Source organism: Bos taurus, chromosome 5 (genome assembly GCF_002263795.3).
Source record: "Bos taurus isolate L1 Dominette 01449 registration number 42190680 breed Hereford chromosome 5, ARS-UCD2.0, whole genome shotgun sequence".
Lineage (NCBI taxonomy): Eukaryota > Metazoa > Chordata > Mammalia > Artiodactyla > Bovidae > Bos > Bos taurus.
The window spans coordinates 26,695,128-26,716,708 of record NC_037332.1 but is presented as its reverse complement, the minus strand read 5'-3'; the positions used below and the strand labels follow the sequence as shown (position 1 = coordinate 26,716,708).

The 21,581-nt window shown below is 46.5% G+C and overlaps 1 protein-coding gene across 2 annotated transcripts; it reads right to left on the bottom strand.

Moving 5' to 3' along the window:
- Nucleotides 1–139: 139 nt before the first annotated feature.
- On the bottom strand, nucleotides 140–16,180 carry AAAS (aladin WD repeat nucleoporin). Of its 2 annotated transcripts, none has more exons than XM_005206144.5 (16): nucleotides 15,967–16,180; nucleotides 15,206–15,333; nucleotides 8,097–8,152; nucleotides 7,694–7,785; nucleotides 7,461–7,507; nucleotides 7,108–7,206; nucleotides 6,642–6,785; nucleotides 2,305–2,425; nucleotides 1,875–1,999; nucleotides 1,632–1,692; nucleotides 1,399–1,489; nucleotides 1,094–1,187; nucleotides 934–1,001; nucleotides 704–785; nucleotides 520–604; nucleotides 140–397 (listed from the first exon to the last, which is right to left on the bottom strand). In XM_005206144.5, exons 1-16 carry the CDS (start codon nucleotides 16,087–16,089, stop codon nucleotides 170–172), a joined length of 1,644 nt encoding a protein of 547 aa, XP_005206201.1. In that variant the 5' UTR covers nucleotides 16,090–16,180; the 3' UTR covers nucleotides 140–169. The 2 variants fall into 2 exon arrangements, with proteins under 2 accessions (XP_005206201.1, NP_001068737.1); NM_001075269.1 differs by having other exon boundaries at nucleotides 520–631; nucleotides 15,967–16,161.
- Nucleotides 16,181–21,581: the final 5,401 nt, after the last annotated feature.

The window sequence follows — 21,581 nt, the reverse complement described above, 5'->3', positions numbered from 1 at the left end:
AGTTCTTAAGGGTAAATAATGACCAGATTCACAAGGAGTGACTAAAAAGTGAAAGCCAAGATTTAAACCCTAAGTCCATGCCTTTTTTTTCCTTCAGTGTACCCCAGTGCAACTCACTGGAAAAGACAAAATCTCATAATTAAGTGGAAAGCAAGAAAGGACACTTTTATTACTGAAAGTGGGAGTGAGGGGAGTGGGGCCGAGCAGGGGGTGGCCCTGGGAGAGGGTCCCAAGGGGCAGAGGTTGGGGATGTCTCAGTAAACAGAGGTAGATCGTGAATAGAGCCTCCACCCCCAGCGGGGGGCTCCTGGGCTCGGCCAAGCACTGGGCTAAAGCGTGGAAACCGGGCATTGACAAAGTACAGAGGGATGTGGGTGACCCGGCCTGTGGACCAGCACTGCAGAGAGAGGGGAGCAAAGTCAGCCTGGGCCCAGAGAAGGGCTATTCCGGCAGAGCCACCCAGTAGCCATGGCCCTCAGCTCCTCCCCACTCCTGCAGCCCAGCAGCTGGCCTACTCACCACGCTGAGCAGAGCTCCTTTGTTGAAGGAAGGATGGAAAGTGATGAGCTGGGCCTGGGCTCCTAGCTCCCCCTGGATAATGCCACTAGACGAAGAGAAGGTGAGCAGGCAGCTGGAGGCAGAAGGCAGGTATAGTGGGATGTGGGTTTGGTATGGGAGGGCCAGTGAGGAACCCAGCACTTACCAAGGAAGTAGCTCAAACACAGGGCTGTTTCGAGTGCGAAAAAGGAGGATGACTGGTTTCCCATTCTGGACCCGAGGATTGCCTATAAGAGATGGACGAGGGATAGGAAGGAACTCTGGAGGCCAAATCCCAGGGCAGGGGCACAGCAGAACTGCTGCCAGGACACGGATACACTTGATTGATGGGAAGATGGTGCAGCCTCAGCAGAGGCCTTCCTCACCACCTCTTACCTTTCATGAGCACAGCTAGCCGCTCCCCGCTTGGGTCCCAGACCATGGAGTGAGCCTCTCCCCCAAGTCTATGAGTGAGAACAGCAGGTTGCCAGGTTGCCGGGCTCTGCGTGGTCCTTCCCAGCCTTGTCTCCGTCCTTTCCTCACCCACCCAGCTTACCTCTCCTCGCCATCTGGCGTCTGTATGGTGGTCTCAGACAGATCTGCCACTATCGTAGCGGACTTGGCGCCTCCAACATACCCCTTTCCCTCACCTGTGGATCAGAGCAGGTGCTCTTAAGTGTAGGAAAAGGGCCCCTCTCCCCCGGTTCCCCATCTCCTCCCCATCACAGGCATCAATGCCTCTCAAGTCTTCCGAGCTTCTTTACTTCCCTTTTTCCTTCAAGGCAGCATATTCCAGATGGCTCTTTCCTCCCTCTGACTACCCCAGCTATTGTGCATCCGGAAGTGTTGCCCCTGACTCACCACAACGTTCTGGGAATGACAAGGAGTAAATAAGCGGTTCCCCCAACACGGTGAACAGCAGGCGGTTTCCACTGGGGCTCCAGCAGCCAGTCTGGGGTCAGGGAGCAAAGGGCAGGAAAAGGGTAGTCTATGAGAATTCAGGAAGGACGCACAGGAGCAAGAGAAGTAGAGGAGGTGGGGGGCAAGTACAGCCAACCTCCTCCCCAGCTCCTGCACCGCACACTCCCTCCTACCTGGCATCGCCCCGAGAGGGTAGGCCACCGCTCGCAAGTCCACATCTGGGCCTCCCAGACTCTGTGCCAGAGAAGCAGGCCACAGCTTAGAGTTGCAGGTCTCACAGCTCAGACCTCCCTGCCTGTCAGTCCCAGGTTGAGGGGAATGGGAATGGGGACAGAAGGCTGTGCAGCTGAAAGTTCCAGAAGCCTAGGGCCTTTCTCCACATCCTTCCTGCCCACTTCCACTCTCCCCACACTCACCGAAAGACAGCTGAAGGAGTGGTAGCCAAGACTTTGCTGCCATCTGGGGACCAGAGCAGGTTCGTAACCCCACCTCCCCGAAACCAGGGAAGGGGAACACAGGTCTCTGTTGAGACATCCCATACCTAGGAGAGGGGGGGACAGTGAGACAGGGAGACAGTATCCCCAACACCCCACAGACCCCCTTCCCTGAGGTACAAAGAACCAGAGAGGGGAGGAAGTGGAGAGGGTTGAAACAGGAGGAAACAGCGAGCAGAATTTTACATGTGAGGAGCAGGGTGCTCCTGCACCTTGGATAAATTTAAGACTGAATGGATAACTGTTCCTCGCCTCCCGCAGTGTACTTCCCACCACCAGGCAAAGGCAGCTCTTCCCTCAAGTCTGAGGGGTGTGGCTGAAGTGACCCCAAGAGGTATGGGGATCAACTCACCAGGATGGCAGCGTCCACAGGGGAAGCTGAGAGCAGCCGCCCCCCACTAGGGGCCCAAGCCAAGCTGGTAACGGGTGTGTGCCCAGGGTGAGAGAGCACCTGGGCACAGCCAGAAGAGGGTCTGCAGAAGGGAGACGGCGTGGGGTTAGAAGACAAGAAGAAAGCCCCTGTGACTCTGCTCCCTTGCCTCCACCTGCTAACACTGCCCCATCCCTGTGGGCCCTCTGAATGCAGGAGTAAGAATAATGGAAGTTAAAGGAAAACAAGAAGGAAGCAAGGGCAGTCGCTACCAGGAGGCCCAGAAAGGGTGAAAGCGGGTAAACCTGAGAGAGACAAGAACTTTATTACTCCTGTTACTCATTTATTTATTGGCTGTGCTGGATCCTTGTGGCCACATGGGTTTTTTCTCTAGTTGCATCAGAGGAGCTTCTTGTTGCAATGGCTTCTCTGGTTGCGGAGCATGGGCTTTAGGGCACGGGAGCTCAGTAGTTGTGGTTTCTGGGCTCTAGAGCACAGGCTCAATAGAGCACAGGCTCCCAAGCTTAGTTGCTCTGAAGAATGTGGGAATCTTCCTGGATCAGGTATTGAACCTGTGTCTGCTGCATCGACAGGCACATTCTTTACCACTGAGCCACCAGGGAAGTCCGAAAGAGACAAAACTTGTGACAAGTAAAGTTCTATGGTGCTGGGCTGGGGAGATGCATGCTCTGCTCTGGATGAGAACCCTCTCTCCACAGGCCCATCCTGGCTGGAGGCCAGGATACCCCATGACATCACCTCACAGTTCCAATCTCTTATCTTTCTAGTTATCTGCCACTCCTCAGAATTCAACCTGTGCTCCCAAACCTCTCTGTGTTTCCTTGTCACAGTTAGCTTCCCTCCTCGGTGCTCTGCCTCGTTTTCTGCTCATCAAAGATGGCGCGTGTGGCAACCTCCCCGACTAGGCTGGGAACTAACTGAGGCCACCAGCTGTGTCAGTCAGCTCTGAATCTCCAGAGCGACATACTTGGCCCAAAAAGTGCAGGCTACTATCAATTAATGCCACTCTGTCCTTTTTCCTCCCAACTGTACACCCACCTTTAGCTCTAATGAGGTCACCAGTCTACAAGTTACTCTTAATTTTACAATACATCAGTTTACAGAGATCCATCTCATTCTTTTCAGTGGCCTCACTGTATTCCACTGAATAGATGAACTATTATTTATTCAGTCGTGCTTCCACAGACACTTCAGTTGTTGGTGATTTTTTTATTACATATAGTACTGCAAAGTATTCTTTATATCTTTATGTACTCATGTCATTATTTGTATAGAATACAGTATTAAAATGGAATTGTGGGTAAAAGACTTGCACCTTTCAAAAGATAAATATGCCAACAAATTATTTTCTGAAAAGTTTGTGGGGCTTCCCTAGTGGCCCAGTGGTTAAGAATCTGTCTCACAATGCAGGGGACACCAGTTCGATCCCTGGTGCAGGAAGATTCCACAGGCCAGTGCACCGTAACTGCTGAGCCAGAGCTCTAGACCCTGGGAGCCGCAACCACTGAAGCCTGTGTTCCCTAGAGCCTGTGGTCTCAACAAGAGAAGCCATTGCAATGAGAAGCTCGCACACTGCAACCAGAGAAAGCCCCTGCTCACTGCAACTAGAGAAAGCCCACACGCAGCAACAAAGACCAGGTGCAGCCAAAATAAAATAATTAAAAAAAAAAAGTTTGTACCACACTATGCCATGTTTCCTACTCTTGCTAATAATGGATGTTATCAAACATTTCAGTTTTAATAATACTGTCATTCTGAATGGGCAAAAAAAAAAAATCCTATATATTTTTCTAGTCCTTTTAATTATGTATTTTTATACTTAGTTTTTTTATCAGCTTGGAATTTATTTGTATATAAAATGTGAAGCAAGGCCGAACTTTATCATTTTCTAAATGGATAGCCAATTATGTCAAAACCACTAAAAAAAAAAAAGAAATCTGAACTTGTCTATTGCAATGCAGGCCAAATTCATCATATATTAAATTTCCATGAATTCCTAGGTCTGTCCCTGAATGTTGTTCTGACACACTGATGTGCTTGTCTGACCTCATGGCAGTATCTTTGTGTTACTATGACTTCATGAAACATTTCAATGCCTAGAGGCAAGTCTCCTGTCCATGCGCTTCCTTTGCAAACATTCGTGGCCAGCCTTCCACATTTATTCTTTCATAAAAACTCTAAATAGCATTTTTTCCAGTTCACAAAAACAATTCAGTAGAATGCTAATCGGAAATATACTTAACTTGACATCTTTATGATTAAATTTTCCTATCCAGGAATACAGGAGCATGTCCCGCCATTAATTAAGCTTTTGTTTAATATTCTTGTTTTAACATTGACTTCCCTGGTGGCTCAGACGGTAAAGCGTCCGCCGACAATGTGGGAGACCTGGGTTCAATTCCTGGGTCAGGAAGATCTCCTGGAGAAGGAAATGGCAATCCACTCCAGTATTCTTGCCTGGAAGGAGGCCTGGAGGAGCCTGGTAGGATAGTCCATGGGGTCGCAAAGAGTTGGACATGACTGAGTGACTTCACTTTCTTCTTCCTTTAATATTTTTCAACCACTTTCTTCAGATGTCTAACATTAAATAAATTTAAAATTTATTCCTAGTAACCTATAGTAATTATTGGACCTGTTGTAATAGAACATATTTTTCATCACAGTTTCTCAGCTGATTCTTACTGGTACAAAGGAAAGCTATGACCTTTTCAGTTTCCTGGATCCAATTATGGTACTACTTACATTTCTTACCAGATTAAAGTTTCTTTTAGTTGAATCTCTTGTTTTATCTAGGTGTAAAATCATATCTCCAAAAAAATTAATTTTATCTTCTTTCTCAAGACTTTACCACATTCCTTTTTCTTGTTTTACTGCACTCACAAGAACATCCAAAACTACTGCTGATTAATATGGTGGCAACAATACCTCTGTCTTTATCCTGACATTACTGGAAAAACTTTTACTATTTCCTATTTCACGGTTTAATATGGCAGCCACTGATTTTGAGTATATACTCTTTATGTTTAGGTCATCTCTGTGTATTCCTATTTACTTTATGCATTCAGCAGGATGTCTGCTTATTCAAGGGCATTTATTAATACAAACATTTTTCTCCCTTAATTTGCCAGTGTAATAAATCATTTTAATATATGTCCTAATGGTAAATAGTTTCTAATTTCTGGAAAATTCCACTAGGTTAAAAAAAAATTTTTTTTTAATATGCTTTTGGATTCTATTTGGTAGTCTTTTATGTAGGATTTTAAAATCAGTATTCAAATAGTTTCTTTCTTATACTACCTATTGTCAGGTTTCAGTTTTAGGGTCACATTAACTTTATAAAAAACAAATCAGGATGGGACAGATAGAGGACATTAATGGGAAAACTGGTGAAATGTAAACAAAGTCTATAGTTTAGTTAATAACAACATTCGAATGTCAGTTTCTTAGTTTTGATAGATGTAACATGGTAATATCAGATATTAACAATGGGGGAAATGGTGTGACGGTATAGCCAAACCCTCTGTACTATCTTTGCAGCTTTTCCAAAAATCTAAAATTACGTCCATATCAAGTTTATTAAAAGGAAGAAACAAATCAGGAGGCTTTCCAAATTTTTCTATGATCTGGATTAGTTCCAATAACATGGAGATTATCTTTTCTCTGACAATTAGGCAATTATCATAAAATCACCTCAGTCTGTCATCTTTTCTAGTGGCACAACTCATCCACTTTGGTAACACGTATTTGGTAGAAAATCAAACATTTCCTTAGATTTTCAAATGTGCTGGTCTAAATGTATAAAATATTCTCTAATAATTCTATTTTCTTCCATATCCGTGGTTCTCTCTCTTTTCCCATTCTGAAAATAGTATACTTTGATTTTCTCTTTTGCCTTAATAAAGCGAGCCAAAATCTTTATTCAAAATTTAAAGAACCAGTTTCTGGTTTTATATTTAGTTCTTATGGGGATTCTTTTTCCATTTTCACTGGTTTCAGCTCAAATCCATATTAATTCCATATCTACATTAATTGCCTTTCTCCCTCCTGTTAAACTTGCATCTGGCAGTCCTCCCAAAGAGACTTTCTTTCCACTTCATGATCCACAGGTGCACACTCCCCACAATCCCAGAAGCCCCTAGTTCTGTCCCTTTCTCTAGATTACCGCTTCGCAGAACCTCCACCTTGGCCTTAGGTCTGCTTCTGTAGCCATGGGAAGTGCTGTGAGGATAAAGAACTTTTCCTCCCAGACCTCACCAACCCATGGCCTCGAGTCAAGGTAAGAGACTGCTGGAACTCACCGGGTAGACAAGGACGTGGGATCCAGAGTCCAGATGAGAATGCAGCTCTGGCAGGCCACAGCCAAGACAGAGGCACTGAGGGGCTTCCAGGCCAGGGCTGCCACATTGCGCTGCAGCCGGTGCTTCAGGGAGGGGACGATAGTGCTGGGGTGAAATGGGAGGGGACAGAGTCAAAGCAGGGACACTAAGGGGAGGGGACCTGAGTGTAATTGAGGACAGACACCCAGAGAAGAAAGCAGACCATCCAGTGCCTGGGGGTAGGGTGGGACAGAGGACAGGATAAAGGCTGGGTTTGGAAAGAGGATGCATCCAGCTGTGGGGCCTCCCTGACCCCAGTTCTGAAAAGAGCCATCGGACTGGGCTCAGGAACTGCAGGACTCCTGGGGCACCAGAGCTGGAGAAGGAAGTGGGGACTGAGAGATGGAGACTTAAAAGAGTCAGAGCCCACCCAGTGCGCCACACATACCTGTTGGCATTATACACCCGGACTGAGTCATCCAGCAGAGCCACAGCAAACTTGTTGGTGTGGGGGTGCCATGCAAAGACCCGCAAGCAGCAGCTGGACCTGGGGCAGGAGTGAGAGTCAAGAGTCCGAACTGCACCTCGCCACACCTGGGCCCAGAGCTCAGGCTGCCTTCCACATGAGACCGTTTACCATTTTTTGCTGTTTCTTTCTTTATTGGGAGGTAGAAGGAGCGAGAACATGGGGAACAGTCAGGGAAGGGGTGGGAGGAGTCTCTGCCTTGTTTTTCCATCTCCCCAGAAGTTTCAAGATTCAGGACTTCGTTCTAACAAAAGCCCCAGAGCTGGTACACTCACCAGTTTGTGACTTGAGCAAATTCAGCAATCAGATCTTCGCTCCTAAGCTGTAATGACAAAGCAGACAGAGGATGCACTGGGACAAAGGGAGCTTATCCCCTCAAAGCTCCCACGGGGAGCTGGACCATTCCCACCCTCTGCCGTCTTCCCATCACAGCCTGACCCTAAGGCACAGAAAATGGTAGGAGCAGAGAGTAGCAGCAGGGAGGGCCAGTGGCAGAAGCCAAACTTACAGACAGATGGGGAAACAGGGACCCGTGGAGGGAGGAGGCCCATCGACAGAGTGCCAGGGCCCAGCTGGATGCCGTCTTCACCCACTCAAACACTGTGGGGTTGAGGAAGCAGCCGTGATTAAACCGTTCACAGGGCTCTCACTGGGCACCTTCCTAGGTAAGGACTGAGCAAGGGCAAGCACTCTCCAGGCCCTTCCACCCAACAAGTGATCTGGACACCCAATCTGCGGCATGAGGGGTAGGTAGAGGTGAGAGAAGATAGCACCAGGGGAGACAACTGGGCCAGGAATACAGGGATAAAGGGAAAGGCGCTGGGCCAACAGGTATTGGGATGAATTACGGAGAATATGGAGGGGAGATGGCAACCACAGAACCAGAGAAGGCTGCAGGTAAACACACTTACCCTCTTCCTCTGAATTTGCAATTTCATTCAGCACCCCGAAAAGGCCTACATCACGCCTGAAGAGGAGAGGGAACTGAGTTAGATAGCTTTGATCCCTTCAGTCTCCCCTCTAAGTTCCTCCATTCATTCATTCATTCAATAAACATGTACTCAGAGTAAGATCAGGGACTTCCCTGGTGGCTCAGTGGCTAAGACTCCACACTCCCAATGCAGAGGACCCAGGTTCCATCCCTGGTCAGGGAACTAGATCCCACATGTTGCAGCTATAAGATCCTGCATGCTGCAATGAAGACCTGGTGCAGCCAAGTGAGTAATATATAAATAAATATTTAAAAAATAGGTAAGAGCATTTCCATTTAATGAGTGGCAACTATACGTCAAACACTTTATACCGTCCTTTCATTCTACCCATTTCCTCAATGAGACAACTAAGGCTCAGAGGTCTGTCAGGGCTTTGTGTGAAGATCAAGGAGTCAGGACTTGCCCGAAGACAATGAATGGAAAGCCACTGAAGGGAGTTTCAGTTAAGGAATAAACTGATCACCCAGGCATTTTAGAAAGATCAATCTGGCTGCAGATTAGAGGGAGACAAGAATGGAGAGAAAGAAACAGGTTAAGAAGCTACTTCAGGAATCTAGAGAAAGGCCAAAGTGGCCTGAACCACTGGGGGTTGAGAAAAGAGGGCAAGTCTGAGAGCTTGAGGAAGTAGAACGGACAGGAGGATTAATTCAACATTAGTAAGGTAAAGGATAATATCAAGGGAAACACCTAGATGATAATTATAGCATCCAACACTGATTACACTGTGCCAGGGCTGGGCTGCAGCTTCACACGCAACATCTAACTTAGCTATTATCACAACCCTACACAACAGGGATTGTTATCAACTGCATTTTTAGATGAGAGAACAGGGAGTGTGAAAGGTTGATTATCAAAGGTGAACTAGGTAGGAAAAAGCAGACTCAGGATTCAGTCTGTCTGTCTGTCCCAAAGCCTACATTCAAACCACTTATATGACTAGGAAGGGCATTCCTTGAGACGAAAAACACAAGGAAGATGCTGACATAGAGAAGAAAACAGAGACTGATTCTGAACATGCTGAGTGTGTGGAGCCTGTAGAGTATCTGACTGAGGGTGCTGAACAGGCACGTGAACACCAAGGTGCGGTGCAAGTCCAGTTCAGGACGTCAGCATCTGAGAGACAGCAGAGGGCCTCCCTGCTGTCAAAGCGAGAACAACGCCGCGTAGTGGGTGTGACTGGTGGTGGAAGTAAAGTCCGATGCTGTAAAGAACAATATTGCATAGGAACCTGGATGGTCGGTGAATCAGGGTAAATTGGAAGTGGTCAAACAGGAGATGGCAAAAGTGAACGTTGACATTTTAGGAATCAGTGAACTAAACTGGACTGGAACGGGCAAATTTAATTCAGATGACCATTATATCTGCTACTGTGGGCAAGAATCACTTAGAAAAAATGGAGTAGCCTCATAGTCAACAAAAGAGTCCGAAATGCAGTACTTGGATGCAATCTCAAAAACGACAGAATGATCTCTGTTCATTTCCAAGGCAAACCATTCAGTATCACAGTAATCCAAGTCTATGCCCCAACCAGTAACACTGAAGAAGCTGAAGTGGAACGGTTCTATGAAGACCTACAAGACCTTTTAGAACTAGCACCCAAAAAAGATGTCCTTTTCATTATAGGGGACTGGAATGCAAAAGTAGGAAGTCAAATGATACCTGGAGTAACAGGCAAATTTGGTCTTGGAATACGGAATGAAGCAGGGCAAAGACTAATAGAGTTTTGCCAAGAGAACACACTGGTCATAGCAAACACCCTCTTCCAACAACACAAGAGAAGACTCTACACATGTACATCACAAGATGGTCAACACCGAAATCAGACTGATTATATTCTTTGCTACCAAAGATGGAGAAGCTCTATACAGTCAGCAAAAACAAGACCGGGAGCTGACTGTGGCTCAGGTGGTGAACCCCTTATTGCCAAATTCAGACTTAAATTGAAGAAAGTAGGGAAAACCACTAGACCATTCAGGAATGACCTAAATCAAATCCCTTACGATTATACAGTGGAAGTGAGAAACAAATTCAAGGCATTAGATCTGATAGAGAGAGTGCCTGAAGAACTGTGGATGGAGGCTTGTGACACTGTACAGGAGGCAGTGGTCAAGACCATCCCCCAAAAATAGAAATGCAAAAAGGCAAAATGGTTGTCTGAGGAGGCCTTACAAATAGCTGAGAAAAGAAGAGAAGCTAAAGGCAAAGGAGAAAAGGAAAGATATACCATCTGAATGCAGAGTTCCAAAGAACAGCAAGGAGAGATAAGAAAGCCTTCCTCAGTGATCAAGGCAAAGAAATAGAGGAAAACATAGAATGGGAAAGACTAGAGATCTCTTCTTCAAGAAAATTAGAGATACCAAGGCAACATTTCATGCAAAGATGGGCTCAATAAAGGACAGAAACGGTATGGACCTAACAGAAGCAGAAGATATTAAGAAGAGATGGCAAGAATACATAGAAGAACTGTACAAAAAAGATCTTCATGACCCAAATAACCACGATGGTGTAATTACTCACCAAAGCCAGACATCCTAGAATGTGAACTCAAGTGAGCCTTAGGAAGCATCACTACGAATAAAGCTAGTGGAGGTGACAAAATTCCAGCTAAGCTATTTCAAATTCTAAAAGATGATGCTGTGAAAGTGCTGCACTCAAAATGTCAGCAAATTTGGAAAACTCAGCAGTGGCCACAGGACTGGAAAAGGTCAGTTTTCATTCCAATCCCAAAGAAAGGCAATGCCAAAGAATGCTCAAACTACCACACAATCGCATTCATCTCACACGCTAGCAAAGTGATACTCAAACTTCTCCAAGTCAGGCTTCAACAGTATGTCAACCATGAACTTCCAGATGTTCAAGCTGGATTTAGAAAAGGCAGAGAAAACCAGAGATCAAATTGCCAACATCCATTGGATCATAGAAAAAGCAAGAGTTCCAGAAAAACATCTACTTCTGCTTTAATGATTATGCCAAAACCTTTGATTGTGTGGATCATTACAAACTGTGGAAAATTCTTCAAGAGATGGGAATGCCAGACCACCTTACCTGCCTCCTGAGAAATCTGTATGCAGGACAAGAAGCAGCAGTTAGAACCGGATATGGAACAACAGACTAGTTCCAAATTGGGAAAGGAGTATGATAAGGGTGTATATTGTCACCCTGTTTATTTAACTTATATGCAGAATACATCACGCGAAATGCAGGGCTGGATGAAGCACAAGCTGGAATCAAGATTGCCGGGAAAAATATCAATAACCTCAGATATGCAGATGACACCACCCTTATGGCAGAAAGCGAAGAACTAAAGAGCCTCTTGATGAAAGTGAAAGAGGAGAGTGAAAAAGCTGGCTTAAAACTCAACATTTAAAAAACTAAGATCAGGGCATCCAGTCCCATCACCCCATGGCAAATAGATGGGGAAACAATGGAAACAGTAACAGACTTTATTTTTTTGGGCTCCAAAAATCACTGCAGGTGGTGACTGAAGCTATGAAATTAAAAGACGCTTGCTCCTTGGAAGAAAAGCTATGACAAACTTACAAAGCATATTGAAAAGCACAGACATTACTTCCCTCGTGGTCTAGTGTTAAGAATCCACCTGCCAATGCGGGGGCACAGGTCTGACCCCTGCACTGGGAAGACCCCACATGCCGCAGAGCAACTAAGCCCATGCACCACAACTACTGAAGTCTGAATGCCTGGCCCAATGCTCTGCAAAAAGAGAAACCACTGCAGTGAGAAGCCCTAGCACCCCACAACAAAAAGTAACCCCTGCCTACCACAACTAGAGGTAGCTCCCACACAGCAGCTGAAGACTCAGCGCAGCCAAAAATAAAATATATAAACAGAACTTAAAAAAAAAAAAAAGCTATGCATATAAAAGACAGCAGGAAGCAACTTCCCTGGTGATCCAGCGGCTAAGACCCCATACTCCCAATGCAGGGGGCCGGAGTTCAGTCCCTGGTCAGGAAACTAGATCCTGCAGCACAACTAAGGATCTCGAATGCCACAACGAAGATGTAAGATCCTGCACAACTAGAACCCAGAGCAGCCAAATAATTATTTAAAAAAAAAGACAGCAGAAGAGAAGCAGCAGCTCGATGGAGGCAGAAATAGAGAAAGAATCCAAGACTGAATGGGTTTTCAGACCACAACCTGAAGTTTAGCTTCACTTAAGGAGACATGCAAATGAAACGGTTATGCAAAATCAAATATCAAAGTTTGAAAAGACAAGTGTCAGAAAACAGGCACTCTCATACACTTTTTTGGCTTTGTTTCTTTTTTTTTTTTGGCTTTGTTTCATTTTTAGGTTTTTATTGGAGCATAGTTATCTCACTGCTGGTGGGTCTATAAATATGTACAACTTAGAGCCCTGTATGGCAGCAGCCCATGAAACTACAAATGAACATGCCCTTTGAACCCCTACATACAATGATGAGGATAATACTAATCATGACTAACTCTTGAATTAACATGGGTTTTACTCATTTAAGGGCCTAGATCTGATACAGTGCCTGATGAACTATGGAATGAGGTTCATGACATTGTACAGGAGACAGGGATCAAGACCATCCCCATGGAAAAGAAATGCAAAAAAGCAAAATGGCTGTCTAGGGAGGCCTTACAAATAGCTGTGAAAAGAAGAGAAGCAAAAAGCAAAGGAGAAAAGGAAAGATATAAGCATCTGAATCCAGAGTTTCAAAGAATAGCAAGAAGAGATAAGAAAGCCTTCCTCAGCGATCAATGCAAAGAAATAGAGGAAAACAACAGAACGGGAAAGACTAGAGATCTCTTCAAGAAAATTAGAGATACCAACAGAACATTTCATGCAAAGATGGGCTCGATAAAGGACAGAAATGGTATGGACCTAACAGAAGCAGAAGATATTAAGAAGAGGTGGTAAGAATACACAGAAGAACTGTACAAAAAAGATCTTCACGACCCAAATAATCACGATGGTGTGATCACTGACCTAGAGCCAGACATCCTGGAATGCGAAGTCAAGTGGGCCTTAGAAAGCATCACTACGAATAAAGCTAGTGGAGGTGATGGAATTCCAGTGGAGCTATTTCAAATCCTAAAAGATGATGCTGTGAAAGTGGTGCACTCAATATGCCAGCAAATTTGGAAAACTCAGCAGTGGCCACAGGACTGGAAAAGGTCAGTTTTCATTCCAATCCCAAAGAAAGGCAATGCCAAAGAATGCTCAAACTACCGCACAATTGCACTCATCTCACACGCTAGTAAAGTAATGCTCAAAATTCTCCAAGCCAGGCTTCAGCAATACATGAACCGTGAACTTCCTGATGTTCAAGCTGGTTTTACAAAAGGCAGAGGAACCAGAGATCAAATTGCCAACATCTGCTGGATCATGGAAAAAGCAAGAGAGTTCCAGAAAAAACATCTATTTCTGCTTTATTGACTATGCCAAAGCCTTTGACTGTGTGGATCACAATAAACTGTGGAAAATTCTGAAAGAGATGGGAATACCAGACCACCTGACCTGCCTCTTGAGAAATTTGTATGCAGGTCAAGAAGCAACAGTTAGAACTGGACATGGAACAATAGACTGGTTCCAAATAGGAAAAGGAATACGTCAAGGCTGTATATTGTCACCCTGTTTATTTAACTTATATGCAGAGTACATCATGAGAAACGCTGGACTGGAAAAAACACAAGCTGGAATCAAGATTGCCGGGAGAAATATCAATAACCTCAGATATGCAGATGACACCACCCTTATGGCAGAAAGTGAAGAGGAACTCAAAAGCCTCTTGATGAAAGTGAAAGTGGAGAGTGAAAAAGTTGGCTTAAAGCTCAACATTCAGAAAATGAAGATCATGGCATCCGGTCCCATCACTTCATGGGAAATAGATGGGGAAACAGTGGAAACAGTGTCAGATTTTATTTTTCTGGGCTCCAAAATCACTACAGATGGTGACTGCAGCCATGAAATTAAAAGATGCTTACTCCTTGGAAGGAAAGTTATGACCAACCTAGATAGCATATTCAAAAGCAGAGACATTCCTTTGCCAACAAAGGTTCGTCTAGTCAAGGCTATGGTTTTTCCAGTGGTCATGTATGGATGTGAGAGTTGGACTGTGAAGAAGGCTGAGTGCCGAAGAATTGAGGCTTTTGTACTGTGGTGTTGGAGAAGACTCTTGAGAGTCCCTTGGACTGCAAGGAGATCCAACCAGTCCATTCTGAAGGAGATCAGTCCTGGGATTTCTTTGGAAGGAATGATGCTAAAGCTGAAACTCCAGTACTTTGGCCACCTCACGCAAAGAGTTGACTCATTGGAAAAGACTCTGATGCTGGGAGGGATTGGGGGTAGGAGGAGAAGGGGACGACAGAGGATGAGATGGCTGGATGGCATCGCTGACTTGATGGACGTGAGTCTGGGTGAACTCCGGGAGTTGGTGATGGACAGGGAGGCCTGGTGTGCTGCGATTCATGGGGTCGAAAAGAGTCGGACACGACTGAGTGACTGAACTGAACTTACTCATTTAATCATCACTGCTGCTAAGTTGCTTCAGTTGTGTCCAACTCTGTGCGACCGCATAGACAGCAGCCCACCAGGCTCCCCCGTCCCTGAGATTCTCCAGGCAAGAACACCGGAGTGGGTTGCCATTTCCTTCTCCAATGCATGAAAGTGAAAAGTGAAAGTGAAGTCGCTCAGTCATGTCCAACTCTAAGCGACCCCATGGACTGCAGCCCACCAGGCTCCTCTATCCATGGGATTTTCCAGGCAAGAGTACTGGAGTGGGGTGCCATTGCCTTCTCTGATTTAATCATCACTAGAACCCTGTACATAATTAAACCAGAAAGGAAACCAAGTCATTGGAGATGAAACTGAACTACCATTGCACAGCCTTGAGTTCCACAGAAAGGACTGATAATTTGATGTGTTGAATGACAGACAGCTCTGAGCTAGAGAGCGCCAGGAAGCCCAGGGTAGAGAGATGGTGACCCCACTGCATCCAGGATCTGTAGACCAATGGCCCAGGAGACCCTTTGCCACGTCTCACCAAATGTTGATGCATCTCTTCCACACTTGCTCCCGGTGGTGAATGAAGGCAGTTCTTGTGCCATGGTCCAGCCTTCCAGGGGTCTTCAAGGGATCCTTAGTCAGGTTTAGGACAGGAAGATTAATCCACTATAGCCAGAAATGAGAGGTATGACAGTGAGTGAGTTCTTTCCAGATCCCTACTGAACCCCCGTTTCCCATTTCCACAAAAGAAACACTTGTGGAACTGGGGAAACAAATCTTATCTCCCTTATCGGTAAAACCAGAATAATATTTCATAGGAGTGCTGTGATTATTAAATCACATTTTTAAAACATTTGTGGAGAACACCTGACTCAGAGCCTCTTTCTTCCACACAAACGTTCAATAAACGTCCATTTCTCTTCCTTTTCCTTGCCAGGAAAACCTCGGGGGAACCAACTCCCCAGGTTGGGCCTTCCCAGTTGTCCCAGATACTGTCTCCAACTTATCAGAAGTCCTCCTGCATAGTCACATCCCCTAGATTCGCCCCCACTCTCTCCATCCCCGCTAGGCCCGCCCCACAGCTCCTCAGCATCACTCATCCTCCAATCCCAGCTCTAAAACACATTCCATCTCTTCTATTCTTCTCCACCTGGGAGAGATTGTTTCCAATCCTCCAGTCTGGGGACCGCGACGCGCCCCACCACCCCCCCCCGACCCCCGCCACGCTGCCTCTGCTTCCACATACCCTCCAACACCGCCCCCCATGCCTAAAGGTCCCTCCCTCCTCGCCCTGACCACCTGGCCCCGGAAGTCGGGAGGCGGACTCTCACAGCTACTGCCTGTCACCAGTTCGTTATTGTGCTCGTATAAGGTGATTTGTCCTCTAGGCGGCGGAGGAGGGAACAACCCCAGGGAGCACATCTTGCCGGTCCCGAGGACGTCCCGGAATCAGCAGACTCCCAGAGCCCCGCTCCTCTGACTCTTAGTTCCCGGGCTAGATTCGGATGCCTACGGGTTGCCGCATGGGACAAACGGCAATACAAAGCTCAAAGAAAGTAAACGGAAGAGCAACGCAGAAGAAGGACGCATGCGCAGTTCTGGGATCGACTTCCGGCGTCCTGGCGCGCCGCCTAGCGGCGGGAGAAAGAGCGGCGCCGACACGTCCGCAGCGCTGACCCCTAGTTAAGAGTCACAGCGGGTTTTTTTTTGTTTTGTTTCCTGTGAGACTGCTGTTTTCCCAGTTCCGAATTCCCCAGCATAGTCTCCCACTCACTCTCAGCACTCGAAAAGCTCAAAATAAGCCACGTTCAGGGAAGTACCTAATTAAACCCTTCCAGAACTGTGAATCGCCCAGAGGAAAATACCGACTCTTATCACGGGCAGCTGGCTGGAAAGTTGAGGGACGCTCACCCGGAGGAGGAAAGTCAGGCGGGAGACCTTGGGAGGGAGAGTACTGCGCCCGCCAGAACCTAAAGGCCACAGGGTTAGGCTTCCTGGAAGGAAAAGTGGGAACAGTTGGGAAACTGATATTTCCTGAGCATTTATTATGATAAGTGCTTGACTAATCTTTACAACTCCATGAGATGGGTACTGTTATACTACCAAAAGGAAAGTGAGGCACGAGGGAGATCGGACCTTAAAAATACCAAAACCGGGAATTCTGCCTTCAGAATAAAAGTGAGATGGAGCGGAGAGGGGCAAAAATAGGTGAAGGGGATTAAGAGGTACAAGCTACAAAGTAAAAAATACAAGGATGTAATGTCAACACGGGGCTTCCCCAGGTGAAGAATCCGACTGCCAAGCAGGAGAAGCAAGAACCTGTGGTTCAGTCCTTGGTCAGGGAAGATCCCCTTGAGAGGGAAATGGCAACCCATTCCAGTATTCTTGCCTGGGAAATCCCATGGACAGGAGCCTGGAGGGCTACAGTCCGTCGGGTCGCAAAGAGTCGGGACACGACTTAGCAACTGAACAACAACAGCAGTACTCAAGGAATATAGCCAATGTTTTATAATAATTTTGTGTGGAGTATAATCTAAAGAAATAACAAATCATTGTGTTGTACACTTGAAACATTGTAGCCAATATAGCGCAGGGAAAGTAGTCAATACTTTATAATAACTCTGTATGGAGTATAATCTATAAAAGTATCAAATCACTAAATTGTACACTTAAAACTGATACAATGTTGTATATCAACTATGCTGCAATTTTTAAGCGATATTTATCTTACTCTAATTCATAACAATGGAGTTATTAATAGAATTGGAGTCTAATGCAATTGCAGGCTCCTCTTCTTACAGCTGTGTAACTGGAAAATCACTGAACTCTTTGAGCTTCAGTTCCCAAAGGAAAGATATAAACATCTGAATGCAGAGTTCCAAAGAATAGGGAGAAGAGATAAGAAAGCCTTCTTCAGCGATCAATGCAAAGAAATAGAGGAAAATAACAGAATGGGAAAGACTAGAGATCTCTTCAAGAAAAATCAGAGATACCAAAGGAACATTTCATGCAAAGATGAGCTCGATAAAGAACAGAAATGGTATGGACCTAACAGAAGCAGAAGATATTAAGAAGAGATGGCAAGAATACACAGAAGAACTGTACAAAAAAGATCTTCACGACCCAAATAATCACGATTGTGTGATCACTGACCTAGAGCCAGACATCCTGGAATGTGAAGTCAGGGCCTTAGAAAGCATCACTACGAACAAAGCTAGTGGAGGTGATGGAATTCCAGTTGAGCTATTCCAAATCCTGAAAGATGATGCTGTGAAAGTGTTGCACTCAATATGCCAGCAAATTTGGAAAACTCCGCAATGGCCACAGGACTGGAAAAGGTCAGTTTTCATTCCAATCCCAAAGAAAGGCAATGCCAAAGAATGCTCAAACTACTGCACAATTGCACTCATCTCACACGCTAGTAAAGTAATGCTCAAAATTCTCCAAGCCAGGCTTCAGCAATACATGAACCGTGAACTTCCTGATGTTCAAGCTGGTTTTCGAAAAGGCAGAGGAACCAGAGATCAAATTGCCAACATCCGCTGGATCATGGAAAAAGCAAGAGAGTTCCAGAAAAAAACATCTATTTCTGCTTTATTGACTATGCCAAAGCCTTTGACTGTGTGGATCACAATAAACTGTGGAAAATTCTTCAAGAGATGGGAATACCAGACCACCTGACCTGCCTCTTGAGAAATTTGTATGCAGGTCAAGAAGCAACAGTTAGAACTGGACATGGAACAATAGACTGGTTCCAAATAGGAAAAGGAATACGTCAAGGCTGTATATTGTCACCCTGTTTATTTAACTTATATGCAGAGTACATCATGAGAAACGCTGGACTGGAAAAAACACAAGCTGGAATCAAGATTTCCGGGAGAAATATCAATAACCTCAGATATGCAGATGACACCACCCTTATGGCAGAAAGTGAAGAGGAACTCAAAAGCCTCTTGATGAAAGTGAAAGTGGAGAGTGAAAAAGTTGGCTTAAAGCTCAACATTCAGAAAACGAAGATCATGGCATCTGGTCCCACCACTTCATGGGAAATAGATGGGGAAACAGTGGAAACAGTGTCAGACTTTATTTTTCTGGGCTCCAAAATCACTACAGATGGTGACTGCAGCCATGAAATTAAAAGATGCTTACTCCTTGGAAGGAAAGTTATGACCAACCTAGATAGCATATTCAAAAGCAGAAACATTCCTTTGCCAACCAAGGTTCGTCTAGTCAAGGCTATGGTTTTTCCTGTGGTCATGTGTGGATGTGAGAGTTGGACTGTGAAGAAAGCTGAGCACCGAAGAATTGATGCTTTTGAATTGTGGTGCTGGAGAAGACTCTTGAGAGTCCCTTGGACTGCAAGGAGATCCAACCAGTCCATTCTGAAGGAGATCAGCCCTGGGATTTCTTTGGAAGGAATGATGCTAAAGCTGAAACTCCAGTACTTTGGCCACCTCATGCGAAGAGTTGACTCATTGGAAAAGACTCTGATGCTGGGAGGGATTGGGGGCAGGAGGAGAAGGGGCCGACAGAGGATGAGATGGCTGGATGGCATCACTGACTCGATGGATGTGAGTCTGAGTGAACTCCGGGAGTTGGTGATGGACAGAGAGGCCTGGCGTGCTGCGATTCATGGGGTCGCAAAGAGTGGACACGACTGAGCGACTGATCTGATCTGATCTGATCTCCCTCATTTGCAGAGGGTAGTAACGCATGGTTGTTTCCCATACATAAAAATGGAAACAAAGCCATTTAAGAAATTGTAAAGCACTAAGCAGATTCAGGAGATAAACAGCTCTAACTCTGCCACAAACTAGGTGACCCTGGACATTGGTTCATTCATTTAACAAATATTAATAAGCAATTCCAGGGCTTCCCAGGTGGCACAGTGATAAAGAACCCCCTGCAGGAGATGCAGGAGATAAGAGTTTTATCCCTGGGTGGCAAAGATCACCTGAAAAAGAAAATGGCACCCTACTCCAGTATTATTGCCTAGAAAATTCCATGGACAGGGGAGCCTGGTGGGCTACAGCCAATGGTGTTGAAAAGAGTTGAACACGACTGAACACGCATGCGTGCACGCGTGCACACACACACACACACACACACACACACACACACTCAGCAATTCCAAGGATCAGGCTCTGGGCACACAGAACTGTATAAAGCATAGTCCCCACTCACAAGAGCAACCAGCCTCAATGGAGAGACATTCTGCTTTAATATTTTTGTCTGTGTCTGCCCCTTCTTTCTACATGAAAAGTTCCCCTCGAGCATTATACCCCGAGTCAGAAAACCAGGGGTTCCAGAAGGTTAATAAACATAGGACTCATCTGAAAATCTTGTTAAAATACAAATTCTGGGATGGAGCTCTGAAGCTGTAGCTCCAAAAAGTCCCCAGGTGGTACAGCGTGGACAACACCATGAGTACCCCGTCTGGCCCTTAGCTGACTGTTGTCTGGGAAGTCACAGAAGGCGTAAAAGAGCAGAATATACAAACCGGCAAGTTTGGAGAAATTGGCTGAGAAAGCACTTCCTGAGACAGGAAAGCAACATAGGATTGAAGGAAAAGTGGGAGTCTGTGACTGACAGACCTGTGGAGAGCAGTGAAATGCCACTCACAAACTTTTTTTTTAATTAATGTATTTATTTTCGCCTGCACCAGGTCTTTCTTGCTGTGTGAGGGCTTTATCTCTCTCCTTGTGTTTGGGACTCTCATTGCCATTGCTTCTCCTGTTGGGGAACACAGGCTCTAGAGCACTGGCCTAGAGTTGTGCTGTAGTTGCTCTACCTCATGTGGCATCTTCCTGCACCAGGGATGGAACAGTGTCCCCTGCACTGGCAGGTGATTCTTAACCACTGGACCACCAGGGAGGTCCCACCCCCAAACAGTTTCATTGTATCTTAACCTTGGCACCATCCAACCCCCAAAACTCACTACAGCCTGGGCCTGCAACTTCCACCCTCCCTTCAATGAAGCCTGATTTTCCCCAACAGATTGCGTTATAATTATCAGTTAGGTACCTGCCTCTTACCAGTAATGTGACCTGGAGAGAAGGAAACGGTGCTCTGTGTATTCACACACAGTCACCATCTCCCATGTGTGTGCTTAGTTGCTCAGTCGTGTCCGACTCTTTGTGACCCCATAGACTGTAGCCCGCAGGCTCCTCTGTCCACGGGGATTCTCCTGGCAAGAATACTGGAGGGGACCTTTCCCAATCCAGGGGTCGAACCCAGGTCTCCCGCATTACAGGCGGATTCTTTACCGGAAGCCCATACAGCTTATTTAATGTTTGTTGAATGATTTTTCACAATTTGCAGAGTCTTGGGAGAGTAGTCCGGGCCTAGCGCACTCTCCACTAAATTCACCAGGGGGCGCGGTGGCCCCGGCGTCACAGTGACTGAGACCCACAGTCCCGGGGGCGCAGAGCTCTCAGCAGGCGGTCTCTCCACCCCGGCCACTCCCTACGACCTGGGCGGGAAACCGAGGCAGCGCCCCTGCCGCTGCCCGAAACTTCTAAAATGGGCCCCCTACTTTGAGAGGCGGGAGGCATCACGGGAGCCTGGGTGCCTGGACCTCGTCCCGCCGCCCCTTCCCCGGGCCCGCCGAAGCCCGGCGCCCCGGCCCGGGGCCGGTAACCAGGCGCACATGGCCCGCCCGGCCCTGTTTGTCCTGGCAGCGCGCCGCCGCTATTTGAGGCGGTTTTTATCTCCCAGAAACCAGCAAAACCCCAAGCGGAGTCTAGGGAAGATGAAAGGGGCCGAGGGGCCGGGGAGGGGACGACCGCGAGGCTGCGGCGGGCGGGAGCTGGCACCGGACAGGCGGAGACCGGCAGGCGAGAAAGCCAGGCCCTGGGGGGTCCCGAGGAGCCGAGCCCGGGGGTCCACTTCGGGCTGCCGCCGCGAGCCTGGGC

Coding starts and splice junctions, on each gene's coding strand:
- AAAS (NM_001075269.1), bottom strand. CDS start 16,089: ATGTGCTCCCTGGGGTTGTTCCCTCCTCCGCCGCCTAGAGGACAAATC. Junction 7,508..7,693: donor CCCTGTTTCCCCATCTGTCT/GTAAGTTTGGCT, acceptor TTGTCATTACAG/CTTAGGAGCGAAGATCTGAT. Junction 398..519: donor AAGGAGCTCTGCTCAGCGTG/GTGAGTAGGCCA, acceptor CTCTCTCTGCAG/TGCTGGTCCACAGGCCGGGT.